The sequence below is a fragment of the Erinaceus europaeus genome, chromosome 17 (genome assembly GCF_950295315.1).
Source record: "Erinaceus europaeus chromosome 17, mEriEur2.1, whole genome shotgun sequence".
In the NCBI taxonomy this organism is placed as follows: Eukaryota; Metazoa; Chordata; class Mammalia; order Eulipotyphla; family Erinaceidae; genus Erinaceus; species Erinaceus europaeus.
In genome coordinates, this window is record NC_080178.1 from 39,661,481 (window position 1) to 39,682,992 (window position 21,512).

General features: G+C 43.0%; 1 protein-coding gene across 1 annotated transcript; it reads left to right on the top strand.

Annotated features, from left to right (window-relative positions):
* The first annotated feature begins 11,464 nt into the window (after positions 1-11,464).
* Positions 11,465-21,020, top strand: KCTD14 (potassium channel tetramerization domain containing 14). The gene is made up of 2 exons (XM_060176699.1): positions 11,465-12,037; positions 20,287-21,020. Exons 1-2 carry the CDS (start codon positions 11,978-11,980, stop codon positions 20,959-20,961), a joined length of 735 nt encoding a protein of 244 aa, XP_060032682.1. The 5' UTR covers positions 11,465-11,977; the 3' UTR covers positions 20,962-21,020.
* The last annotated feature ends 492 nt before the right edge of the window (positions 21,021-21,512 follow it).

Sequence of the window (21,512 nt, forward strand, 5' to 3'; positions counted from 1 at the left end):
AGAAAGCTGTGGTATATATACACAATGGAATACTATGCAGCTATAAAAAACAATGAACCCACCTTCTCTGACCCATCTTGGACAGAGCTAGAAGGAATTATGTTAAGTGAACTAAGTCAGAAAGATAAAGATGAGTATGGGATGATCCCACTCATCAACAGAAGCTGACTAAGAAGATCTGAAAGGGAAACTAAAAGCAGGACCTGATCAAATTGTAAGTAGGGCACCAAAGTAAAAACCCAGTGGTGAGGGGTAGACATGCAGCTTCCTGGGCCAGTGGGGGGTGGGAGTGGGTGGGAGGGATGGGTCACAGCCCTTTGGTGGTGGGAATGGTGTTTATGTACACTCCTAGCAAAATGTAGACATATAAATCACTAGTTAATTAATATGAGAGGGGGAAAATCAATTGTATGTCTCAAAGTTTCTCAAAACACAAACTGAATCTTTTTAATATATAGGATGTGTATTTGATATGCGGACTCTCTCAAAAGCCTAGACCAAGTAGATTAGAAGCATCCAATAGCACAGCTATATACAAGATAGTGGATACTGTACAGCAAACCATGACAAAGGGACTTTTCAAAGTTAACCCAATTACCAAATAATGTGATGATAACTAACTATCGATTGTCTTTTTGAACCCTAAGACAGCAGGAACCTCACATCTCCACTATAGAGCCCCTACTTCCCCCAGTCCTGGAACCCTTGGATAGGGCCCACTTTCCCATATGCATCTCCCAATCCAAACCAAATAATATTGCATCCGCCGATCACAACCTAACCAACGCAACGATTGCCACCTCAACATGCTTCACCTCAGACTGTGTCCAGAGACTTCACATGTGGAATGACAACCCTTCAGCTTCATTACTCGGGTGAGACCTTTCCTTTTATAGTACACTCTAATTTCATCTCAGGTAGTTCACTTTCTAACAAAGTCCCATAACCTAGAATACACCAGTTTCTGTGAGAGAGAGAGCTTATGTGCACACGTATCCATAAACTACTGCAAAATATATACCTGAAAGCAGAAGTACACTAGAGTTTGCAGTGAGTACCTCCCTAACACTTCCTCTCCACTATTTCAAGCTTGGGATCCATGATTGCGCAACAAATTGTTTGGCTTCGTATGTAAACTCTCTTTTCAATCACCAGGTTCCAGATGCCACCAGGATGCTGGCCAGGCTTCCCTGGATTGAAGACCCCACCAATGTGTCCTGGAGCGCAGCTTCCCCAGAGACACACCTTACTAGGGAAAGAGAGAGGCAGACTGGGAGTATGGACCGACCAGTCAACGCCCATGTTCAGCGGGGAAGCAATTACCGAAGCCAGACCTTCTACCTTCTGCAACCCTCAACGACCCTGGGTCCATGCTCCCAGAGGGCTAGAGAATGGGAAAGCTATCATGGGAGGAGGTGGGTTATGGAGATTGGGTGGTGGGAATTGTGTGGAGTTGTACCCCTCCTACCTTATGTTTTTGTTCATTAATCCTTTCTTAAATAAAAAATTTTTTAAAAATCAGGTAAAATGATAAAAAAGTTAAAATAAAAAAAGAATAGGAAAGTAATTAGGGGGGGGCTAGGATATAGAGTTCTAGTGGTGGGAATTGTGTAAGGTTTTACCCCTCTTATCCTATGGTTTAGTCAATGTTTCCTTTTTATAAAGAAAAAATTAAAAAACCTATGTTAAAAAATAAATAAATGCATAATTTTTAATGAACTGCTTTATAACAAACCATATGTCCAATTTGCAAATTATCTCTTTGGTATTGGTAGAATAAACTCCTGCAGATCACTGTTTCTGTGGTTTGTGGAATGTTGTTTCTGCTATTCCTGAACTTCTAACACTTGATTAAGTGAAATGAACCACACAGTAGACACCTGGCTCTTTGCACTTGGAGCATCGAGTCTGCTACTCCATAGGCTGGAGCCTCCCCTCTCTCAATAACCAGACTTTCCTGGACAGACAACCCCACCAATGCGTCCTGGAGCTCAGCTTCCACAGAGCCCCGTCCCACTAGGAAAAGAGAGAGACAGGCTGGGAGTATGGATTGACCTGTCAATGCCCATGTTCAGTGGGGAAGCAATTACAGAAGCTAGACCTTCGACCTTCTACACCCTACAATGACCATGGGTCCATAGATCCAGAGGGATAAAAAATAAGAAAGCCGGGAGCACAGCGTGTTAAGCACATATGGTGCAAAGTCCAACGACCAGTGGAAGGATGCCAGTTTAAGCCCCTGGCTTGCCACTTACAGGGGAGTCGCTTAACAAGTGGTGAAGCAGGACTGTAGGTGTCTATCTGTCACCCCCCTTCTCTGTCTTCCCCTCCTCTATTTCTCTCTGTCCTATCAAATAACAACAACAACAATAAAACAACAAGGGCAACAAAAGGGAATAAATAAATAAATAAATAAATAAATAGGAAAGCTATAGGGGAGAGGATAGGATATGGAGTTCTGATGGTATGAACTGTGTGGAGTTGTACCCCTCTTATCCTATCATTTCATCATTGATTCCTTTTAATAAAATAAAATTTTTTAAAAAGGGAGACTTCCAGAGGTGAGGCTACAGAGGTGAGAGCAGCAGCAGCAGCTATGTTTCTCTCCTCTCCTCTCCCAGGCCAACTAGAAATACCAAAGGAGATCACCTAGTACTGAAACAAGGCAGGACTAGAACGACTTCAGGAATCCACCAAATCACCAGTGAGTGCAAACATGTGTACTCGTGGACAGACAGGAGTCTAGGGAGAGATAAAGTGGCTGGTAACAGTCTGGCAGTTTACCAGTTGAGGCACCACCTCCAGTCTGTTTTTCCAACAAAAAGACTGCTGAAGGGAGGAGAGGACTCCCCTAAGATTCACCAAATGCAACTGTGAGTCTCCACTGCTACTACCCTCAGAGGCTGGAGCAGCAGGGGGAAGGCCCCATGCTGACACACCAGGGGACAGAGAACTAATCAGGAGACTCTGGAGAAGATCTATACCTTGGTGGCCTAGCAGTGGAGCTATGTGGTGGGAGCCTTTCTATGTTGTTCTCCTGATGAGAACATAGTGAATAGTTGCCTCAGAAACTACAGACTATAAAAAGGATTTGTTTAGAAACTCACAGGGCCTGGCACTATTGCCCAGCTTGGCAGAGAAGTTGAATTGAGGCTGGAGTTTTGGATCCTTGGGGTGTGAGAGTCTTTTTGCATAACCACTGTATTATCTCTCCCCCACCCTGTTTTATATCTTTGTCAGGAATGAGGGAATAAGCTAAGAAGCCTACTTATAGTTTAAAAGCCCTCAGGCTCCCAATGCCTATAGGGAAGAAAACAAAAACAACAGCAACAACAACAACAACAAAATAACAAAAAAGGTTTAAACAGCCACTGTGCTCCAACTCAGGGATTAAAATAATATTGAAACAACTGTCAATTTCCACAACTGTGAATCCTCTAAGTCTCTTAAATAGACACAAGTCAATCCAGGCAAGAGTGATCAGTAATTTGAAAAGTACTGAGAGAGGGACCTCATAACAAACTATATAGAATGGTTAAACCAACAAGAAGAAATATTGGAGAAATAAACCAGGACAAGAGTCCAGCTAAAAGCCCCCCAAAGGTTGAAGCACAAAATAATGAGTTCAACATCCAAACACTAGATAAGGAAATAATAGTCACAGGAGTGAGTAAAGAGTTTGAAAGAATCAGAAATGCAGAAACAACCAATGAGACTCTGGGAGAAAACACTAATTATCTCAAGGTTATTAGAGAGTTGAAAGCTGAAATAAATGAGCTAAGAACACAACTAGCTAGGGAGTCGGGCCATAGTGCAGAGGGTTAAGTGCACATGGCACAAAGCGCAAGGACCGGCATAAGGATCCCGGTTTGAGCCCCAGGCTCCCCACCTGCAGGGGAGTAGCTTCACAGGTGGTGAAGCAGGTCTACAGGTGTCTATCTTTCTCTCCCCCATCTGGCTTCCCCTCCTCTCTCCATTTCTCTCTGTCCTATTCAACAACAATGGCATAAATAACAACAATAACAACTACAACAATAATACAACAAGGGCAACAAAAAGGGAATAAATAAATAAATATTTTTTTAAAAAAAAGAACACAACTAGCTGAACAAGCTAAAACAGTATCTGAACAGGGTAACAAAATAGATGAACTCCAGAAAACAGTAGAGGGGAGAGAGAATAGAATAAATGAGGCTGAAGACAGAATTTACAAAATCCAGGACAAATTAGAGACAACTAAATAAGAAGTGAGATATCTCAAAAAGAGATTAAGAGATACTGAAAACAACAAGAGAGACCTATGGTATGACTTCAAAAGAAATAATATAGGCATTAGTGGCTTACCAGAGGAAGAAAGAGAGGGAGGGGAAGAAAGCATTTTTCAGGCCATAGCTGAGAACTTCTCTAGTCTAGAGAACATCAAAGACATAAAGGTTCAAGAAATCCAGAGGGTTCCAAACAGAACTAACCCAGACTTAAAGACACCAAGACACATCCTATTTAGAATGGAAAGGAATAATGATAAAGAAAGGATCCTGAAGGCTGCAAGAGAAAAACAAAAGAGTCATCTACAGAGGAAAACCCATAAGATTAGCAGCAGACTTCTCCACACAAACACTACAGGCCAGAAGAGAATGGCAAGATATTTATTGAGTGTTCAATGACAAAGGCTTTCAACCAACACTAATGTATCCTGCTAGACTATCCTTCAGACTAGATGGAGGCATCAAAACCTTCACAGACAAGCAATAGTTGAAAGGATCAACTATCACCAAGCCTGCCCTGAAAGAAGTTCTGAGAGGTCACCAATAAACAGACCACCATAAATATGCCATCTATCAGAACACTCTAAAACTCTACTAGAATGTCGTTAAAATATCTTCTATCTTTGATATCAATAAATGTCAATGGTCTGAATTCACCTATTAAAAGACTCAGAGTAGGAAGATGGATCAGAAAATACAACCCAACAATATGCTGTCTACAGGAAACCCACCTAACTCAAAAAGACAAACACAGACTTAAAGCGAAAGGATGGAAAACTATCATACAAGCCAATGGCCCACAAAAAAGGGCAGGAACAGCTATTCTCATATCTGACATGATAGACTTTATAATAGATAAAATTAAAAAAGATAGGAATTGACACTACTTAATGCTCAGAGGATCAGTCAATCAAGAGGACTTAACAATTATTAACATCTATGCATCCAATGAGAAGCCATCTAAATACATCAAACTTCTACTGAAGGAGCTACAGCAATGTATTAACAGCAACACAATCATAGTAGGGGACTTCAACAACCCACTATCTCAACTTGACAGATCATCCAGGCATAAAATCAATAAAGACATAAGGGAGTTAAATGAATAGATTGATAAACTAGAACTATTGGACATTTTCAGAATCATTCATCCCAAGAAACTGGAATACACATTTTACTCAAATCCACATGGGTCATTCTCAAGGATAGACCATATGTTAGGCCATAAAGACAGCATCAGCCAATTCAAGAGCATTGAAATCATCCCAAGCATCTTCTCAGACCACAGTGGAATTAAACTAACACTTAACAATCAACAAAAGATTAGTAACAGTCCCAAAATGTGGAAGCTCAACAGTACACTTCTTAACAGCTTCTGGGTCAAAGAGGAAATCAAGGAAGAAATCAAAATGTTTCGAGAATTCAATGAAAATGAAGACACAAGCTATCAAAATATCTGGGACACAGTTAAAGCAGTACTGAGAGGGAAGTTCATAGCTATACAAGCACACATTAGGAAACAAGAAAAGGCACAAATAAACAGCCTGATTGCACATCTTAAAGACCTAGAAGAAGAAGAACAAAGGAACCCTAAAGCAACCAGAAGGACAGAAATCACTAAAGTTAGGGCAGAAATAAATAACATTGAAAATAAGAAAACCATACAAAAGATCAATGAAAGTAAATGTTGGTTCTTTGAAAGAGTGAACAAAATCGACAATCCTTTAGCCAGACTCACAAAACAAAAAAAGGGAGAACCCAAATAAATTGGATACTAAATGAAAAAGGAGTTATCACAACAGACACTGCAGAAATTCAACATATCATGCGAGGCTTCTATGAACAATTATACGCCACCAAAATAAAGCACCTGGAAGAAATAGACAATTTCCTAGATACCTACCAACTTCCAAAACTAAGTAAAGAGAAAGTGGATAAAGTGAACAGGCCCATCACAGCTAATGAAATTGAAACAGTTATCAAAAATCTCCCCAAAAATAAAAGTCCTGGACCAGATGGTTTTACAAATGAATTCTACAAAACCTTCAAAGAAGAACTAATACCTCTACTTGTAAAAGTCTTCCAGAGGATTGAAGACACTGGAATACTCCCTGCCAGCTTCTATGAAGCCAACATCACCTAGATACCAAAGCAGACAGGGACACAACCAAAAAAGAAAACTACAGACCAATATCTCTGATGAACATAGATGCTAAAATACTGAACAAAATTCTAGCCAACCAGATACAGCAGTATATTAAAAAGATTGTTCATCATGACCAAGTGAGGTTTATCCCAGGCATGCCAGGTTGATTTAATATACGTAAATCAATCAATGTGATCCACCACATCAACAAAAGAAAGACCAAAAACCACATGGTCATATCAATAGATGCAGATAAAGCCTTTGACAAAATACAACATCCCTTTATGATCAAAACACTACAAAAAATGGGAATAGATGGAAAATTCATGAAGATAGTGGAGTCTATATATAGCAGACCTACAGCCAACATCATACTCAATGGTGAAAAACTGGAAGCATTTCCCCTTAGATCAGGTACTAGACAGGGCTGCCCACTATCACCATTACTATTCAACATAGTGTTGGAAGTTCTTGCCATAGCAATCAGGCAGGAGCAAGGAATTAAAGGCATACAGATTGGACGAGAAGAAGTCAAACTCTCCTTATTTTCTGATGACATGATAGTATACATGGAAAAACCTAAGTAATCCAGCAAGAAGCTTATGGAAATCATCAGGCAATTCAGTAAGGTGTCAGGCTATAAAATTAACATTCAAAAGTCAGTGGCATTCCTCTATGCAAACACTAAGTTTGAAGAAATTGAAATCCAGAAATCAATTCCTTTTACTATAGCAACAAAAACAATAAATTATTTAGGAGTAAATCTAACCAAAGAAGTGAAAGACTTGTATACTGAAAATTATGAGTCACTACTCAGAGAAATTGAAAAAGACACAAAGAAGTGGAAAGATATTCCATGTTCATGGGTTGGAAGAATTAACATCATCAAAATGAATATACTACCCAGAGCCATCTACAGATTTAATGCTATCCCCATCAAGATCCCAACCACATTTTGAAGGAGAATAGAACAAATGCTACAAATGTTTATCTGGAACCAGAAATGACCTAGAATTGCCAAAACAATCTTGAGAAAAAAGAACAGAACCAGTGGCATCACACTCCCAGATTTCAAACTGTATTATAGGGCCATTGTCAACAAAACTGCTTGGTACTGGAACATGAATAGACACACTGACCAGTGGAATAGAATTGAGAGCCCAGAAATGAGGCCCCACACCTATGGACATCTAATCTTTGACAAAGGTGCCCAGACTATTCAATGGGGAAAGCAGAGTCTCTTCAACAAATGGTGTTGGAAACAATGGGTTGAAACATGCAGAAGAATGAAGCTGAATCACTGTATTTCACCAAATACAAAAGTAAATTCCAAGTGGATCAAGGACTTGGATGTTAGACCAGAAACTATCAGATACTTAGAGGAAAATATTGGAAGAACTTTTTTCCGCATAAATTTTAAAGACATTTTCAATGAAACGAATCCAATTACAAGGAAGACTAAGGCAAGTATAAACCTATGGGACTACATCAAATTAAAAAGCTTCTTCACAGCAAAAGAAACCACTACCCAAATCAAGAGACCCCTCACAGAATGGGAGAAGATCTTTACATGCCATACATCAGATAAGAGTTTAATAACCAACATATATAAAGAGCTTACCAGACTCAACAACAAGACAACAAATAACTACATCCAAAAATGGGGGGAGGACTTGGACAGAATATTCACCACAGAAGAGATCCAAAAGGCCGAGAAACACATGAAAAAATGCTCCAAGTCTCTGATTGTCAGAGAAATGCAAATAAAGACAACAATGAGATATCACTTCACTCCTGTGAGAATGTCACACATCAGAAAAGGTAACAGCAGCAAATGCTGGAGAGGGTGTGGGGTCAAAGGAACCCTCCTGCACTGCTGGTGGGAATGTCAATTGGTCCAACCTCTGTGGAGAACAGTCTGGAGAACTCTCAGAAGGCTAGAAATGGACCTACCCTATGACCCTGCAATTCCCCTCCTGGGAACCCAACAAATCCATCCAAAAAGATCTGTGTACACATATGTTCTTGGCAGCACAATTTGTAATAGCCAAAACCTGGAAGCAACCCAGGTGTCCAACAACAGATGAGTGGCTGAGCAAGCTGTGGTATATATACACAATGGAATACTACTCAGCTGTAAAAAATGGTGACTTCACCGTTTTTAGCCAATCTTGGATGGACCTTGAAAAAATCATGTTGAGTGAAATAAGTCAGAAACAGAAGGATGAATATGGGATGATCTCACTCTCAGGCCGAAGTTGAAAAACAAGATTAGAAAAGAAAACACAAGTCGAACCTGAAATGGAATTGGAGTATTACACCAAAGTAAAAGACTCTGGGGTGGGTGGGTGGGTGGGGAGAATACAGGTCCATGAAAAATGATGAATGAAATAGTGGGGGTTGTATTGCTAAATGGGAATCTGGGGAATGTTATGCATGTAAAAAAAAAAAAAAAAAGAAGTAGAAACGCAAAGCAGAAATTGACTGAGTTTGGAGTATGGCACCAAAGTAAGAAAGCAGAAGTATACTAGAGTTTGCAGTGAGTACCTCCCTAATACTTCCTCTCCACTTTTCCAAGCTTTGGGTCCATGATTGCTCAACAATTTGTTTGGCTTTGTATGTTAACTCTCTTTTTAGTCACCAGGTTCCAGGTGTCATCAGGATGCCGGCCAGACTTCCCTGGATTGAAGACACCACCAATGTGTCCTGGAGCTCAGCTTCCCCAGAGACCCATCCTACTAGGGAAAGAGAGAGGCAGACTGGGAGTATGGACCGACCAGTCAACGCCCATGTTCAGCGAGGAAGCAATTACAGAAGCCAGACCTTCTACCTTCTGCAACCCTCAATGACCCTGGGTCCATGCTCCCAGAGGGATAGAGAATGGGAAAGCTATCGGGGGAGGGGGTGGGATATGGAGATTGGGTGGTGGGAATTGTGTGGAGTTGTACCCCTCCTACCCTATGGTTTTGTTAATTAATCCTTTCTTAAATAAAAAAAAATAAAATAAAAAAATAAAAAATAAAAAAAAGAATGAAACTGAATCACTGTATTTCACCAAATACAAAAGTAAATTCCAAGTGGATCAAGGACTTGGATGTTAGACCAGAAACTATCAGATACTTAGAGGAAAATATTGGCAGAACTCTTTTGTTTCATTGAAGATGCATATAGACATTTTCAATGAAACAAATCCAATTACAAAGAAGACTAAGGCAAGTATAAACCTATGGGACTACATCAAATTAGAAAGCTTCTGTACAGCAAAAGAAACCACTACCCAAACCAAAAGACCCCTCACAGAATGGGAGAAGATCTTTACATGCCATACATCAGACAAGAGTTTAATAACCAACATATATAAAGAGCTTGCCAAACTCAATCATAAGACAACAAATAACCCCATCCCAAAATAGGGGGAGGACATGGACAGAATATTCACCACAGGAGAGATCCAAAAGGCCAAGAAACACATGAAAAAAATGCTCCAAGTCTCTGATTGTCAGAGAAATGCAAATAAAGACAACAATGAGATACCACTTCACTCCTGTGAGAATGTCACACATCAGAAAAGGTAACAGCAGCAAATGCTGGAGAGGGTGTGGGGTCAAAGGAACCCTCCTGCACTGCTGGTGGGAATGTCAATTGGTCCAACCTCTGTGGAGCACAGTCTGGAGAACTCTCAGAAGGCTAGAAATGGACCTATCCTATGACCCTGCAATTCCTCTCCTGGGGATATATCCTAAGGAACCCAACACATCCATCCAAACAGATCTATGTACACACATGTTCTTGGCAGCACAATTTGTAATAGCCAAAGCCTGGAAGCAACCCAGGTGTCCAACAACAGATGAGTGGCTGAGCAAGTTGTGGTATATATACACAATGGAATACTACTCAGCTGTAAAAAATGGTGACTTCACCGTTTTCAAGATCAGAAAAGGAAACACAAGTAGAACCTGAAATGGATTTGGCATATCGCACCAGAGAATACAGATCCATGAAGGATGACAGAGGACCTAGTGGGGGTTGTATTGTTATATGAGAAACTGGGGAATGTTATGCATGTGCAAACTATTGTATTTACTGTTGAATGTAAAACATTAATTCCCCAATAAAGAAATAAAAAAAGAAATTATGTATAAATATAGACAGATAGTTGTAGAGATGATGGTTGGCCCATGTCTACAACCTTAGGGGAACTGCAGTGTTTTGCAGTGGGGAGACTGAAGATTCAGAACTCTCATGGTAAGAATGGTGTGGAATTATACCCCTATTGATATGTAATTTTGTAAATCAATATTAAATCGCTAATAAAATTTGAAAAAAAAAACAGAGGTGGTGGCAGGTGAAAAAAAAAGTGGGGGGAGTACATGGAATGAATATTCACCACAGAACAGATCCAAAAGGCCAAGAAACACATGAAAAAAATGCTACAGGTCTTTGTCAGAGAAATGCAGATAAAGACAACAACGAGATACCACTTCTTCACTCCTGTGAGAATGTCATACATCAGAAAAGGTAACAGCAGCAAATGCTGGAGAGGGTGTGGGGTCAAAGGAACCCTCCTGCACTGCTGGTGGGAATGTCAGTTGGTCCAACCTCTGTGAAGAACAATCTGGAGAACTCTCAGAAGGCTAGAAATGGACCTACACTATCATCCTGCAGTTCCTGTCCTGGAGATATATCCTAAGGAACTCAACACACCCATCCAAAAAGATCTGTGTACACCTATGTTCTTAGCAGCACAATTTGTAATAGCCAAAACCTGGAAGCAACCCAAGTGTCCAACAACAGATGAGTGGCTGTGCAAGTTGTGTTATAGATACACAATGGAATACTACTCAGCTATTAAAAATGGTGACTTCACTGTTTTTAGCCCATCTTGGATGGAGCTTGAAGAAATCATGTTAAGTGAAATAAGTTAGAAACAGAAGGCTGAATATGGGATGATCTTACTTTCAGGAAGAAGTTGAAAAACAAGATCAGAAGAGAAAACACAAGTAGAATCTGAAGTGGAGTTGGCATATTGCACCAAAGGAGGTCTCAAAACTTTACATCAGGCTCAACCTGACGCTGTTGACTGGCTATGGAAGAAGGGCAAACGCTAGAAGAAGACCAAAGTAAAAGACTTGGGTGGGTGGGTGGGGGAATACAGGTCCAAAAAGGATGACAGAGGATCTAGTGGGGGTTGTATTGTTATATGGAAAACTGGGCAAATGTAAAACATTAATAACCCAGTAAAGAAATTAAAAAAAGAAAAGAAAAATAAAAAAGAATACTAAAAATATTTGAGTTCACATTGTAAACAAATATTCAATAAATCTTGCAATTCTGAAAATAAAAAAATGCTGGGTCTTCCCCTCCTAGGATCACCTGTTGTCAGCTTCCTTCCACTCTTTCCTTAGTTGAGACAGGAGCAGAGCCTAACCCCCACCCAGGCCAGCCCAGGCTGTAACCTGGCTCTGTGGCTCCCCCACCCCTGGGTGGGGCATAGGGTGCACTTCCTCCAGCTTAGGTTTCACACGTGGCAAGGCAAGGCGGGAGCACATTGCAAGCCAGAACCGCCATGAGCTTGACCCCTGTGCTCCGCCTGTCCAAGCCAGAGGAGCACACTGGGCAGATGACAGTGAGTGTTTGCACCTGCCTTTGTGGTCTTCTCACCCCTCCCACCCCTACCCCCACCCCCACCCTGTGCCCAGCTTTTTCTGCCTGGGCTCTGGTCTCTCTCTGGTCTTGTCATCGCTTCTTCTTATAGGAGCTACTGTCTTCTCTCTCCGGTGTCATGGTCCTTTGTGCTCTTGTTGCTGGTCCAGCCGACAATCTGTCACACACACACACACACACACACACACACACACACACACACACGACTGCTCCCTCCCTGTCTCTATTTCACATGCACCTGCTTGTTGCTTCCCAGTCTCTCTCTCTCTCACCTGCCAATTCCTTCCCTCACTGTTTACCAATCTGTCTTGTCTCTCGCCCTCTCCCTCTCCCATCTCCCCCTCTCTCTTACACACACACACACACACACACACACACACACACACACACACACACACACACGCCTGCTTCCTACCCTCCCCCACCCCATGCACCTGTTGGCTCCCTTCCAATTTCTCTCTCTCTCTCCATCTGCCATCTCTCTCTCTCTCTCTCTCTCTCTCTCTCTCTCTCGCTCCCTTCCTGTCTGTTGTATACTCCCTATCATTAGTCTGTTTGCTCCCTCTCTTTTCTCTCTCATATACCTGCCTGCTCCCATCCCAGCTTCTCTCTCTCTCTCTCTTTCTCTTTCTCTCTCTCTCTCTCTCTCACACACACACACACCCCTACCTGTCTGCTCCCTATCTCCTATTAGTTTGTCTGCCACCTCTGTCCTCTCTCACACACCTGCCTGTCCCCTCCCTGTCTGTCTCTGTTTCTCTCTCTCTCACACACACATACCTGTCTGCCTCCTCTCTTCTCCTCTCTCTCCTGCCTGCTCCCTCCCAGGCTATCCCTATCACATACAGCTGCTTGTTCCTGTTTGTCTGTCTCTCTTAGACACACACACACACACACACACACACACACACACACACACACACACACTCCTGCATGCTTCCTCTGCCTCTCTCTCTCTCTCTCTCTCTCTTACACACCCATGTACCTGTTTGCTTCTCCCAGTCTGTTTGTCTTTTTCTCTCACACACATACACATACCCTATTCCCTCTGAGGGCCTGGGAGAGGGGACTTGGGGGTGTGGGAGTCAAGAAAAAGGCATTATGCTGTAGGAGCAGAATTTCTTCCCCCATCCCTCCACATTCTCTCCCTTCTCACTCCCCCTCATATTAATTTCTTTCCTGAGAAGAGGAGACAAAATTAGAATCTTCTGGCATGTGAGGTGCTGAAGATCAAACCCCAGGTGCCTGATCCACCCATATGTGCAAGTCCTGTAGTCCCTCACTAAGCCACCACTGGGCTGCTATGGTTCTAAACTTTCCAGGGCTAGAGGTCATCCTAGGGCCTTGCAGGGAGCCCACCCAACAGAGGGGAGGCTGTGGCCCTTTCACAAGGTGACAATGACAAAGTCAACACCAAGCATTGCCCAATGGCAGGGCTGGCAGTGCCAAGTAAATAAATGTCTGCATCAATCATCCCCTAGGGAGAGCCAGTACCACGTACTGTGCCAACTTGGGCATCCTTCCTCCCCTCACCTTTTTGTTAGAGAGTAAGAGACAGATAAGGGGGTGGGGGAAAACAGAGAGGACAGACACCTGCAGCACTGCTCTGCCACTGATGAAGCTTGCCTCCTGCAGGTGAGAACTGAGGGCTTAGACCTAGATGGCAAAAAAATTGACTGCTTAATTAATAAACAAAAACAAGCAAACAACAACAACAACAAACTCTTTGCTGAGGTGTCTAGAGTTCATCTGAAAGGGCTGTGGCAGGCCTGACCAGATGATATTTGCAGGAAAAAAACAGCTCTAGTTTTAGAGAAGAGACTGAGGGCATGGAGGTGAGGACACATTGAAGAGACAAGGAAATGAGTGGCCATGTAGAACCCTCTGGAACTGGTGACTGATCACTTCCATCTGGGGAGGTTGAGGATAGGAGCAGGAGGCAAGATTACAGCCTGGGTGACAGGCTCAGCCCATTGTAACAAGGAAGGTAGACAGTAGGGTAGGGACAGTGTTCATGGGGGCTTGGGGAGCATTTATGAATGGGGGTGTCCCTCCAGTGACTGGCTTGGTGCGCTACTTAAGCTGAACTGGTGTGAACTTCATCAAATCAGTGTGGGGTTGACCCCAGCTCCAATTTCTTCCATTCTTCCCTTCACCTTACCTGGGTGAAGCCCTGGGTTCGACTCTTAGCATGGGAAGACAAAATAAGTGGGTGGTGGAGTGGTGTTTTGACTTCTCTATTTCTCTTTCTATTATTTCATTTATTTAAAAATATTTTTATTTATTATCAGATAGAGGCAGAGAGAAATTGAGAGGGGGAGATGTAGGGAAAGAGACTGCCCTGCTTCACCACTCATGAAGGTTTCTCTTGCAGGTGGGAACCAGGTGCTTGAAACTGGGTCCTTGCACACTATCATTTGACCTCTAGCCCTGGAAAGTTTAGAACCACAGCAGCTTAGTGAGGGACTACAAGACTTGTACACATGGGTGGATCAGGCACCTGGGGTTTGATCTTCAGCACCTCACATGCCAGAATGAGGTTCTAATTCTGTCTCCTCTTCTCAGGAAAGAAATTAATATGAGGGGGAGTGGGAAGGGAGAGAATGTGGAGGGGTGGGGGAGGAAATTCTGTTCCTAGAGCATAATGCCTTTTTCTTGACTCCCACACCCCCAAATCCCCTCTCCCAGTCGCCTGCCTAAGAAGTCTTGCAGTGAACAGGAGGCCTGGGCCTGGGCTGGCTATTGTCAGGGTGTGTTTTGTGACTACCTCATTCTTTCCAGCCAGCACAACTGTTTGCAGGTAGGAGCTGTTGCCATGGAAACTCTTCTCACAGCAGTTTGGCTGGACTGCTGCACTTCATTCAATGAGAGAGCTCACTTTAGGGAACATGCTGTCACACCCAAGTCAGACTGAAGGACTTTCCTGAGTCCTGTCTCTACCCCTGACCTTCCAGTGAACTGTGGTACTGTTTTTGTTCTGGGGACCCAGTGATCACACACACCCCCAAACCTCCCCAGACAAAGCCCAACCCTACCTATCTACCTCCACCCCAGCATCTGTCCATCTCAGACACTTTTGTCCCTATCTCCTCCCTGAGCTGCATGGCTTTGTCTTTAGTGCCCCAGTCATCCCTTTAGAAGGTTGAATGGAAGAGGTCTTCCCTTTATTTTGTTGAATGAATGAGCAACTCATAATGAAACCAGAGGCTCTGAGGCCTGATACTCTATCCCCAGAACCACCATAAGCACATAGAGTAGTGCTCTAGTAAAAAGAAAAAAGAAAATAAGAATTAAAATAATAAAAATTAAATTTAAAAATTAAATAAAAGGGAGTCGGGTGGTGGCGCAGTGGGTTCAGCGCACGTGGCGCAAAGTGCAGGGGCCCCGTAAGGAACCCGGTTCGAGGCCCCGGCTTCACGGGCGGTGAAGCAGGTCTGCAGGTGTCTATCTATCTCTCCCCTCTCTCTCTGTCTTCCCCTCCTCTCTCCATTTCTCTCTGTCCTATCCAACAACAAAGCAACGTCAACAGTGGCAATAATAACCACAACGAGGCTGCAACAACTAGGGCAACAAAAAGGGGGAAAGAAGGCCTCCAGGAGCAGTGGATTCATGGTGCAGGCACCGAGCCCAGCAATAACCCTGGAGGAAAAAAAAATTAAATAAAAATGGGGGGTTGCAAGGACCAGGGTAAGGATCCTAGTTTGAGCCCCTGGCTCCCCACCTGCAGGGGGTTCACTTTATAAGTGGTGAAGCAGGCCTGCAGGTGTCTGTCTTTCTCTCCACCTCTCTGTCTTTCCTTCCTCTCTCCATTTCTTTCAGTCCTATCAAACAACAATGACATTAATACAACAGTAATAATAATCATAATAATGTTAAACAATAAGGGCAACAAAAATGAAAAAATAGCCTCTAGGAGCAATGGATTTGTGGTGCAGGCACCGAGTTCCAGCAATAACCCTGGAGGCAAACAAAACAAACAAACAAAATAAATAAATGAAAAGTAATTTAATAATAAAAAATATATAATTTCAGACCCTTACAGCTATATAATTTACAGCTAGGCATCTATTCTGTGAGTTAGCTTCCTGCTTTCTTGATAGAGTCCTGTAAAACACAGATTATTTTAAAGATGATCGAATCAAGTATTATATATGCACTTGACATTTTACTTTTGTGTATTGCATAAGGTAAAAGTACAATTGCATTACTTAGCATGGGATTGGGCACATTTAGCTGTCATGACACCACTTGTGGAAAATAATTCTTCCCTCTACACCATTGCCAAAAAATCAAATGAACATGAAAGTAAGGATTCTAGTGGAATGTAATGAAAATAATATATAGAATGTTAAGAGGGCAGGCTGGGCATAAATTAAACCTAAATTTAAATCCCAGCATCATGATTTAGTAGCTGGTTGATATTTATTTATGTTTTCCAAGAGGGTTATTGTTCGGTGTGTGTGCCTTCATAACTCCACTAATCCCATTGGTCACTTATTATTTTAATAAGGAGGGAAAGAGGTAGTCAGGCAGTAGCGCAGTGGGTTAAGCGCATGTGGCACAAAGCGCAAGGACCGGTGTAAGGATCCTGGTTCGAGCCCCGGCTCCCCATATGCAGGGGAGTCGCTTCACAGGTGGTGAAGCAGGTCTACAGGTGTCTCTCTTTCTCTCCCAACCTTTGTCTTCCCCTTCTCTTTCCATTTCTCTCTGTCCTATCCAACAACAATTAAATCAATAACAAAAACAACAATAACTACAACAACAATTGTCGGGGTACTCCCCGACAGGTAGTCGCGAGGAGGGGAGATCTGGACCAGCCAGACCCCCCTTGTGGGGCTGAGCGGGAGGGAGAGTGTCGATGACTTGAGAAAAGGCACCACACCAAGTCGGGAGTTCTGTCAAGGCAGTGACTCGCTTTATTGAGAAAAAGACCATTTTTTTATAGGCAGGGGGTAGAGGCAGGGCTGGAAAGGTAGGGTGAGATGACGTTAGAGGTGGTGTGAGGTGGCATCACTGTCAGTGGGGCCTATGCTCTTTAAGCATCATCAGCTGGAGGGCAGAGGTGAATTTAGGTACGGCCTACAGGAAATGCTGTGTCACTCTGAGGAAGTTAGTGACCATCAGCGAAACTGGAGCCAGGCTTACGGAATGTCTGCTGGGCCTAGATCAGGGCCAAGCAGACCCCAACAAACAATGAAAAACTACAAGGGCAACAAAAGGGAAAATAAATAAATATTTAAAAAATTAAAAAATAAGGAGAGAGAAAGAAAGGAAGACAGAAATGAAGAGACTACATGACATAGCACTACATGACTGCTAATGAAGCTTACTTCCCCGTCACGTTTTATTTATCTTTATTAGAAATTTAATATTGATTTATAAATTTTTTAAAATTTCTTTATTGGGGAATGAATGTTTTACATTCTCCAGTAAATACAATAGTTTGTACATGAATAACATTTCCCAGTTTTCCACATAACAATACAACCCCCACTAGGTCCTCTGTCATCCTTTTTGGACCTGTATTTTCCCCTCCGCTCTCAGCTTTCCTATTCTTTATCCCTCTGGGAGGATGACCCAGGATCATTATGGGGTGCAGAAGGTGGAAGTTCTGGCTTCACCACTAAACATGGGCATTGGCAGGTCGATCGATACTCCCAGCTTTTTATTTCTGTTTATTTTATTTATTTCTGTTTTAAATATTTTCATTTTATTTTACATTTGCCCCCCTTTGATTGTGGATGAGAGACAGAGTTATAGGGAAGGAGAGATAGAGAAGAAGAAACAGTTGCAACATTGCTCCACCATTCTTGAAGGCTGCTCTTTGCAAGTGGGGACTGGGGATTTGAACTAGGTTAATGTGTTTACTGAGTGAGCCACATTCTGACCTCTTTATTTCTTTATTTTAATGAAAGAGAATGAGAGCAACACTCTGGCTTAGGGGAGAGATCTCTGGAATTCACAAAATAAAACCTTTTTTTAAATTTTTTTAAAAATATTTATTTATTTTCTTTTGTTGTCCTTGTTGTTTTATTGTTGTAGTGATTGTTGTTGTTACTGATGTTGTTGTTGTTGGATAAGACAGAGAAATGGAGAGAGGAGGGGAAGACAGAGAGGGGGAGAAAGATAGACACCTGCAGACCTGCTTCATCGCTTGTGAAGTGATTCCCCTGCAGATGGGGAGCCAGGGGGATGGAACCGGGACCCTTACGCCGGTCCTTGTGTTTTGCGCCACGTGCCCTTAACCCACTGCCCACTGCGCTACTGCCCAACTCCCAGCAAAATAAAATCTTGTGCCGTATCTCTGTCATCTATATGAGGAACCCAAGAATCTGGTAGGGGGTAGGGGTGGGTGGGGTTTACCAAAGGCCAGTGTCCCTGGATGTACTGTCAGTGGGTTTTGTTTCCAAGCATCCTCTACTAATATTTCTGTAACTTCCATGAGAGAATTTAATGTCAAGTAAATATATACACACACACATACACATTTTTTTAAAAAAATAGTACAGAGGGGCCAGACAGTGGTGCACCTAGTAAAATGCACATTACCACACAAAAGGATCTGGGTTCAAGTCCTCAGTCCCCACCTGCAAGGGGTAATCTTCACAAGTAGTGTTGTAGGTGTCTCTCTCTATCCTGTATCTCCCCTTCCCTCTCAATTTCTTCCTATCTCTATGGAAAAAAAGGGGGTTGGGGAGAGGAAGAAAAGAAATGGCTGCCAGGAGTGGTGGATTTGTAGTGCAGGCACAGAGTCCCAGCAGTAACCTTGGTGGTAACACTACTACTACTAATAAAATATAAATTATTATTTTATTATTATTTTTTATAGAAAATAAGCTTTATTTATTTATTAATATTTAATTTATTCCCTTTTGTTGCCCTTGTTGTTTTATTGTTGTAGTTATTATTGTTGTTGTCGTTGTTGGATAGGACAGAGAGAAATGGAGAGAGGAGGGGAAGACAGAGAAGAGGAGAGAAAGATAGATACCTGCAGACCTGCTTCACTGCCTGTGAAGTGACTCCCCTGCAGGTGGGGAGCCGGGATTCGAACCGGCATCCTTATGTGGGTCCTTGTGCTTTGCGCCACCTGCGCTTAGCCCGCTGCACTACAGCCCGACTCCCTATTTTATTATTTTTTTTCCAGGGCACTGTTCAGTGCTGGTCAGGGATGATGCCAGGGATTGAACCTGGTACCTTGGAGAATCAAACAAGAGAATCTCCCTGTCCAATAATAATATTTAAAATAAAACTGTGGAGACAGCATAATTTTTATGTAAAAGAGTTCATTCCTGAGGCTCTGAGTATCAGACTCAATCCCTAGCACAAATAGAAGCCAGAGCTGAGTAATGCTCTGTCTGCTCTCTTTGTATCTTTCTCATTAAGATAAACTAAATAAAATTAAGAATTATATTTAAATTAATATATTACTTTTAAAAAAAATTTACTTCTTGGCCTGGGTGTTGCTGCACCTGGTTCAGTGCACACATTAACCATGTGAAAGAACTGGGGTTTGAGCCTCTACTCCCCACCTGCAGTGGTGATGCTTCACCAGTTGTGAAGCAGATCTATCTACAGATATCTTTCTCTTCTCAATTTCTTTCTCTTTCTCTCTCTCTTTCTCTCTCTTTTTCTTCTTCTCTCTCTTTCTCTCTCTCTCTCTCTTTTTTTTTTTTTTACCAGAGCACTGCTCAGCTCTCAGTTATGGTGTAGTGGGGGATTGAACTTGGGACTTTGAAGCCTCAGGCATGAGAGTCCTTTGCATAACTATTATGCTATCTCCTTTGCCCCCCTCTCAATTTTTCTCTGTCATAGTTAATAAGAAAGGAAAAGAAAAAGTGGTTGCTGGAAGCACTGAATTCATAGTCCTAGCACCAAGCCCCAGTGTTAACCCTTGTGGCAAAAAAAAAAAAAAAAAAAATCTTAAAAGGCACACTATTCAGAGCCATGCAAGTTCACATATATTCATGAACATCTTTCCAAGTGTTAAACTGTGGAGCTTGAGTTCTTGAGTTCAGTCCCTTTGCATGTTCCAGAGTGATGTTCTGGTTTTCTCTCTCCCCTTTTCTCTTTCTGGTATATACAAACAAATAGATGTTTAAAGCACCTTTCCAACCCATGATTTCTATCCATTCCCGTGGGGTTGTTCTTTGGATGAAAAGTAGTCTGACTCTCCGTAGGTGGCACTGTTCACGGATCCCCTTGTGTCCCCAGATGCCTCCCTTTCTTGTGGTGCAGCTGAATGTGGGCGGCATATTGTACACCACTACCCTGGGGACCCTGCAAAAGGTCCCAGGCTCCAAGCTGGCGGAGATGTTCTCTAACCCCTGCAAGGTGTGCAGGGACGCGGAGGACCGCTTCTTCATTGACCGGCCGGGAGCCTGCTTTGGGCCCATTCTGGACTACCTTCGTAGCGGCCAGGTGCCCACGCAGCGTGTGGAGGATGTGTACCGTGAGGCCCAGTTCTACGACCTGCAGCCGCTGCTCAGGCTGCTGGAGGACACGCCACAGATGTTTGGCGAGCAGGTGGCGCGCCGCCAGTTTGTGCTGCGGGTACCAAGTTACAACGAGAACCTGGAGCTGCTGGTGCGCCTTGCGCGCGCAGAGGCCATGGCTGCCCGCCGCTCTGTTGTGCTGGTGTGCGCAGTGCACACAGACCAGGACCTCGCTTTCTGTGTCCAGTCTCTGCGCAACCTGGAGAACTGCCAGCGCTCCGTGGTCAAGTTTGGGCCCTGGAAGGCAGCGCCGGACGACGATGACCTCCTGGACTGTGTGCTGATGGACATCAGGGCCCAGGGCTACCAGGTGACCCGGAAGCCCTCTACTGAGAAGGCCGTTCAGGCTAAGGCCTCCAGCTACTTCCACACCTTCCTCTTCACCTGGTGGTGAGCCCTGGGGAGTGTTTTGACTGCCTTGTTGGGAATGTACGGAATAAAAATTGCCTTCAAAAAACATTACCTTACGTCCTTTTTTTTTTTTTTTAATATGTACTACTCTTATTTCATTTGATAAGATAGAAAAATTGAGAGGGAAGGGGAGATGGAGAGGAAGAGACACCTACAGCACTGCTTCACCTGCCTCATGAAGTTTCCGCCATGCAGGTGGGGCTTGAACCTGAGTCCTTGTGCATGGTAAAGTATGCAATCAACCAGGTGTGCCACCACCCTGCAAAAACCATCTTCCTGTCATTGCTAGAGAAAATAGCAGCACCACCAGGTGACCACAGGACTTGCAAGCCATCTGCATCTGCAGTATGACAAAGTGATGCTCTGATGTCCCCTCTCCCTCATCCATCCATCCATCAATCATTTTAGTGGGGGAGATTGCACAGTGCTTATGCAAAAAACTTTGAGTCCAGAGGCTCTGAAGTTCTGGATTTAATTCCCAGCATCGCTGTAAGTCAGAGCTGAGCAGTGCTCTGGTAAAAATAAATAAATAAA

What these genes read in the sequence shown, in the direction of transcription:
- KCTD14 (XM_060176699.1), top strand. Translation starts at nt 11,978, where the DNA reads ATGAGCTTGACCCCTGTGCTCCGCCTGTCCAAGCCAGAGGAGCACACT. An exon ending in AGCACACTGGGCAGATGACA is followed by an intron (nt 12,038 to 20,286) that starts GTGAGTGTTTGC and finishes TTGTGTCCCCAG; the next exon opens with ATGCCTCCCTTTCTTGTGGT.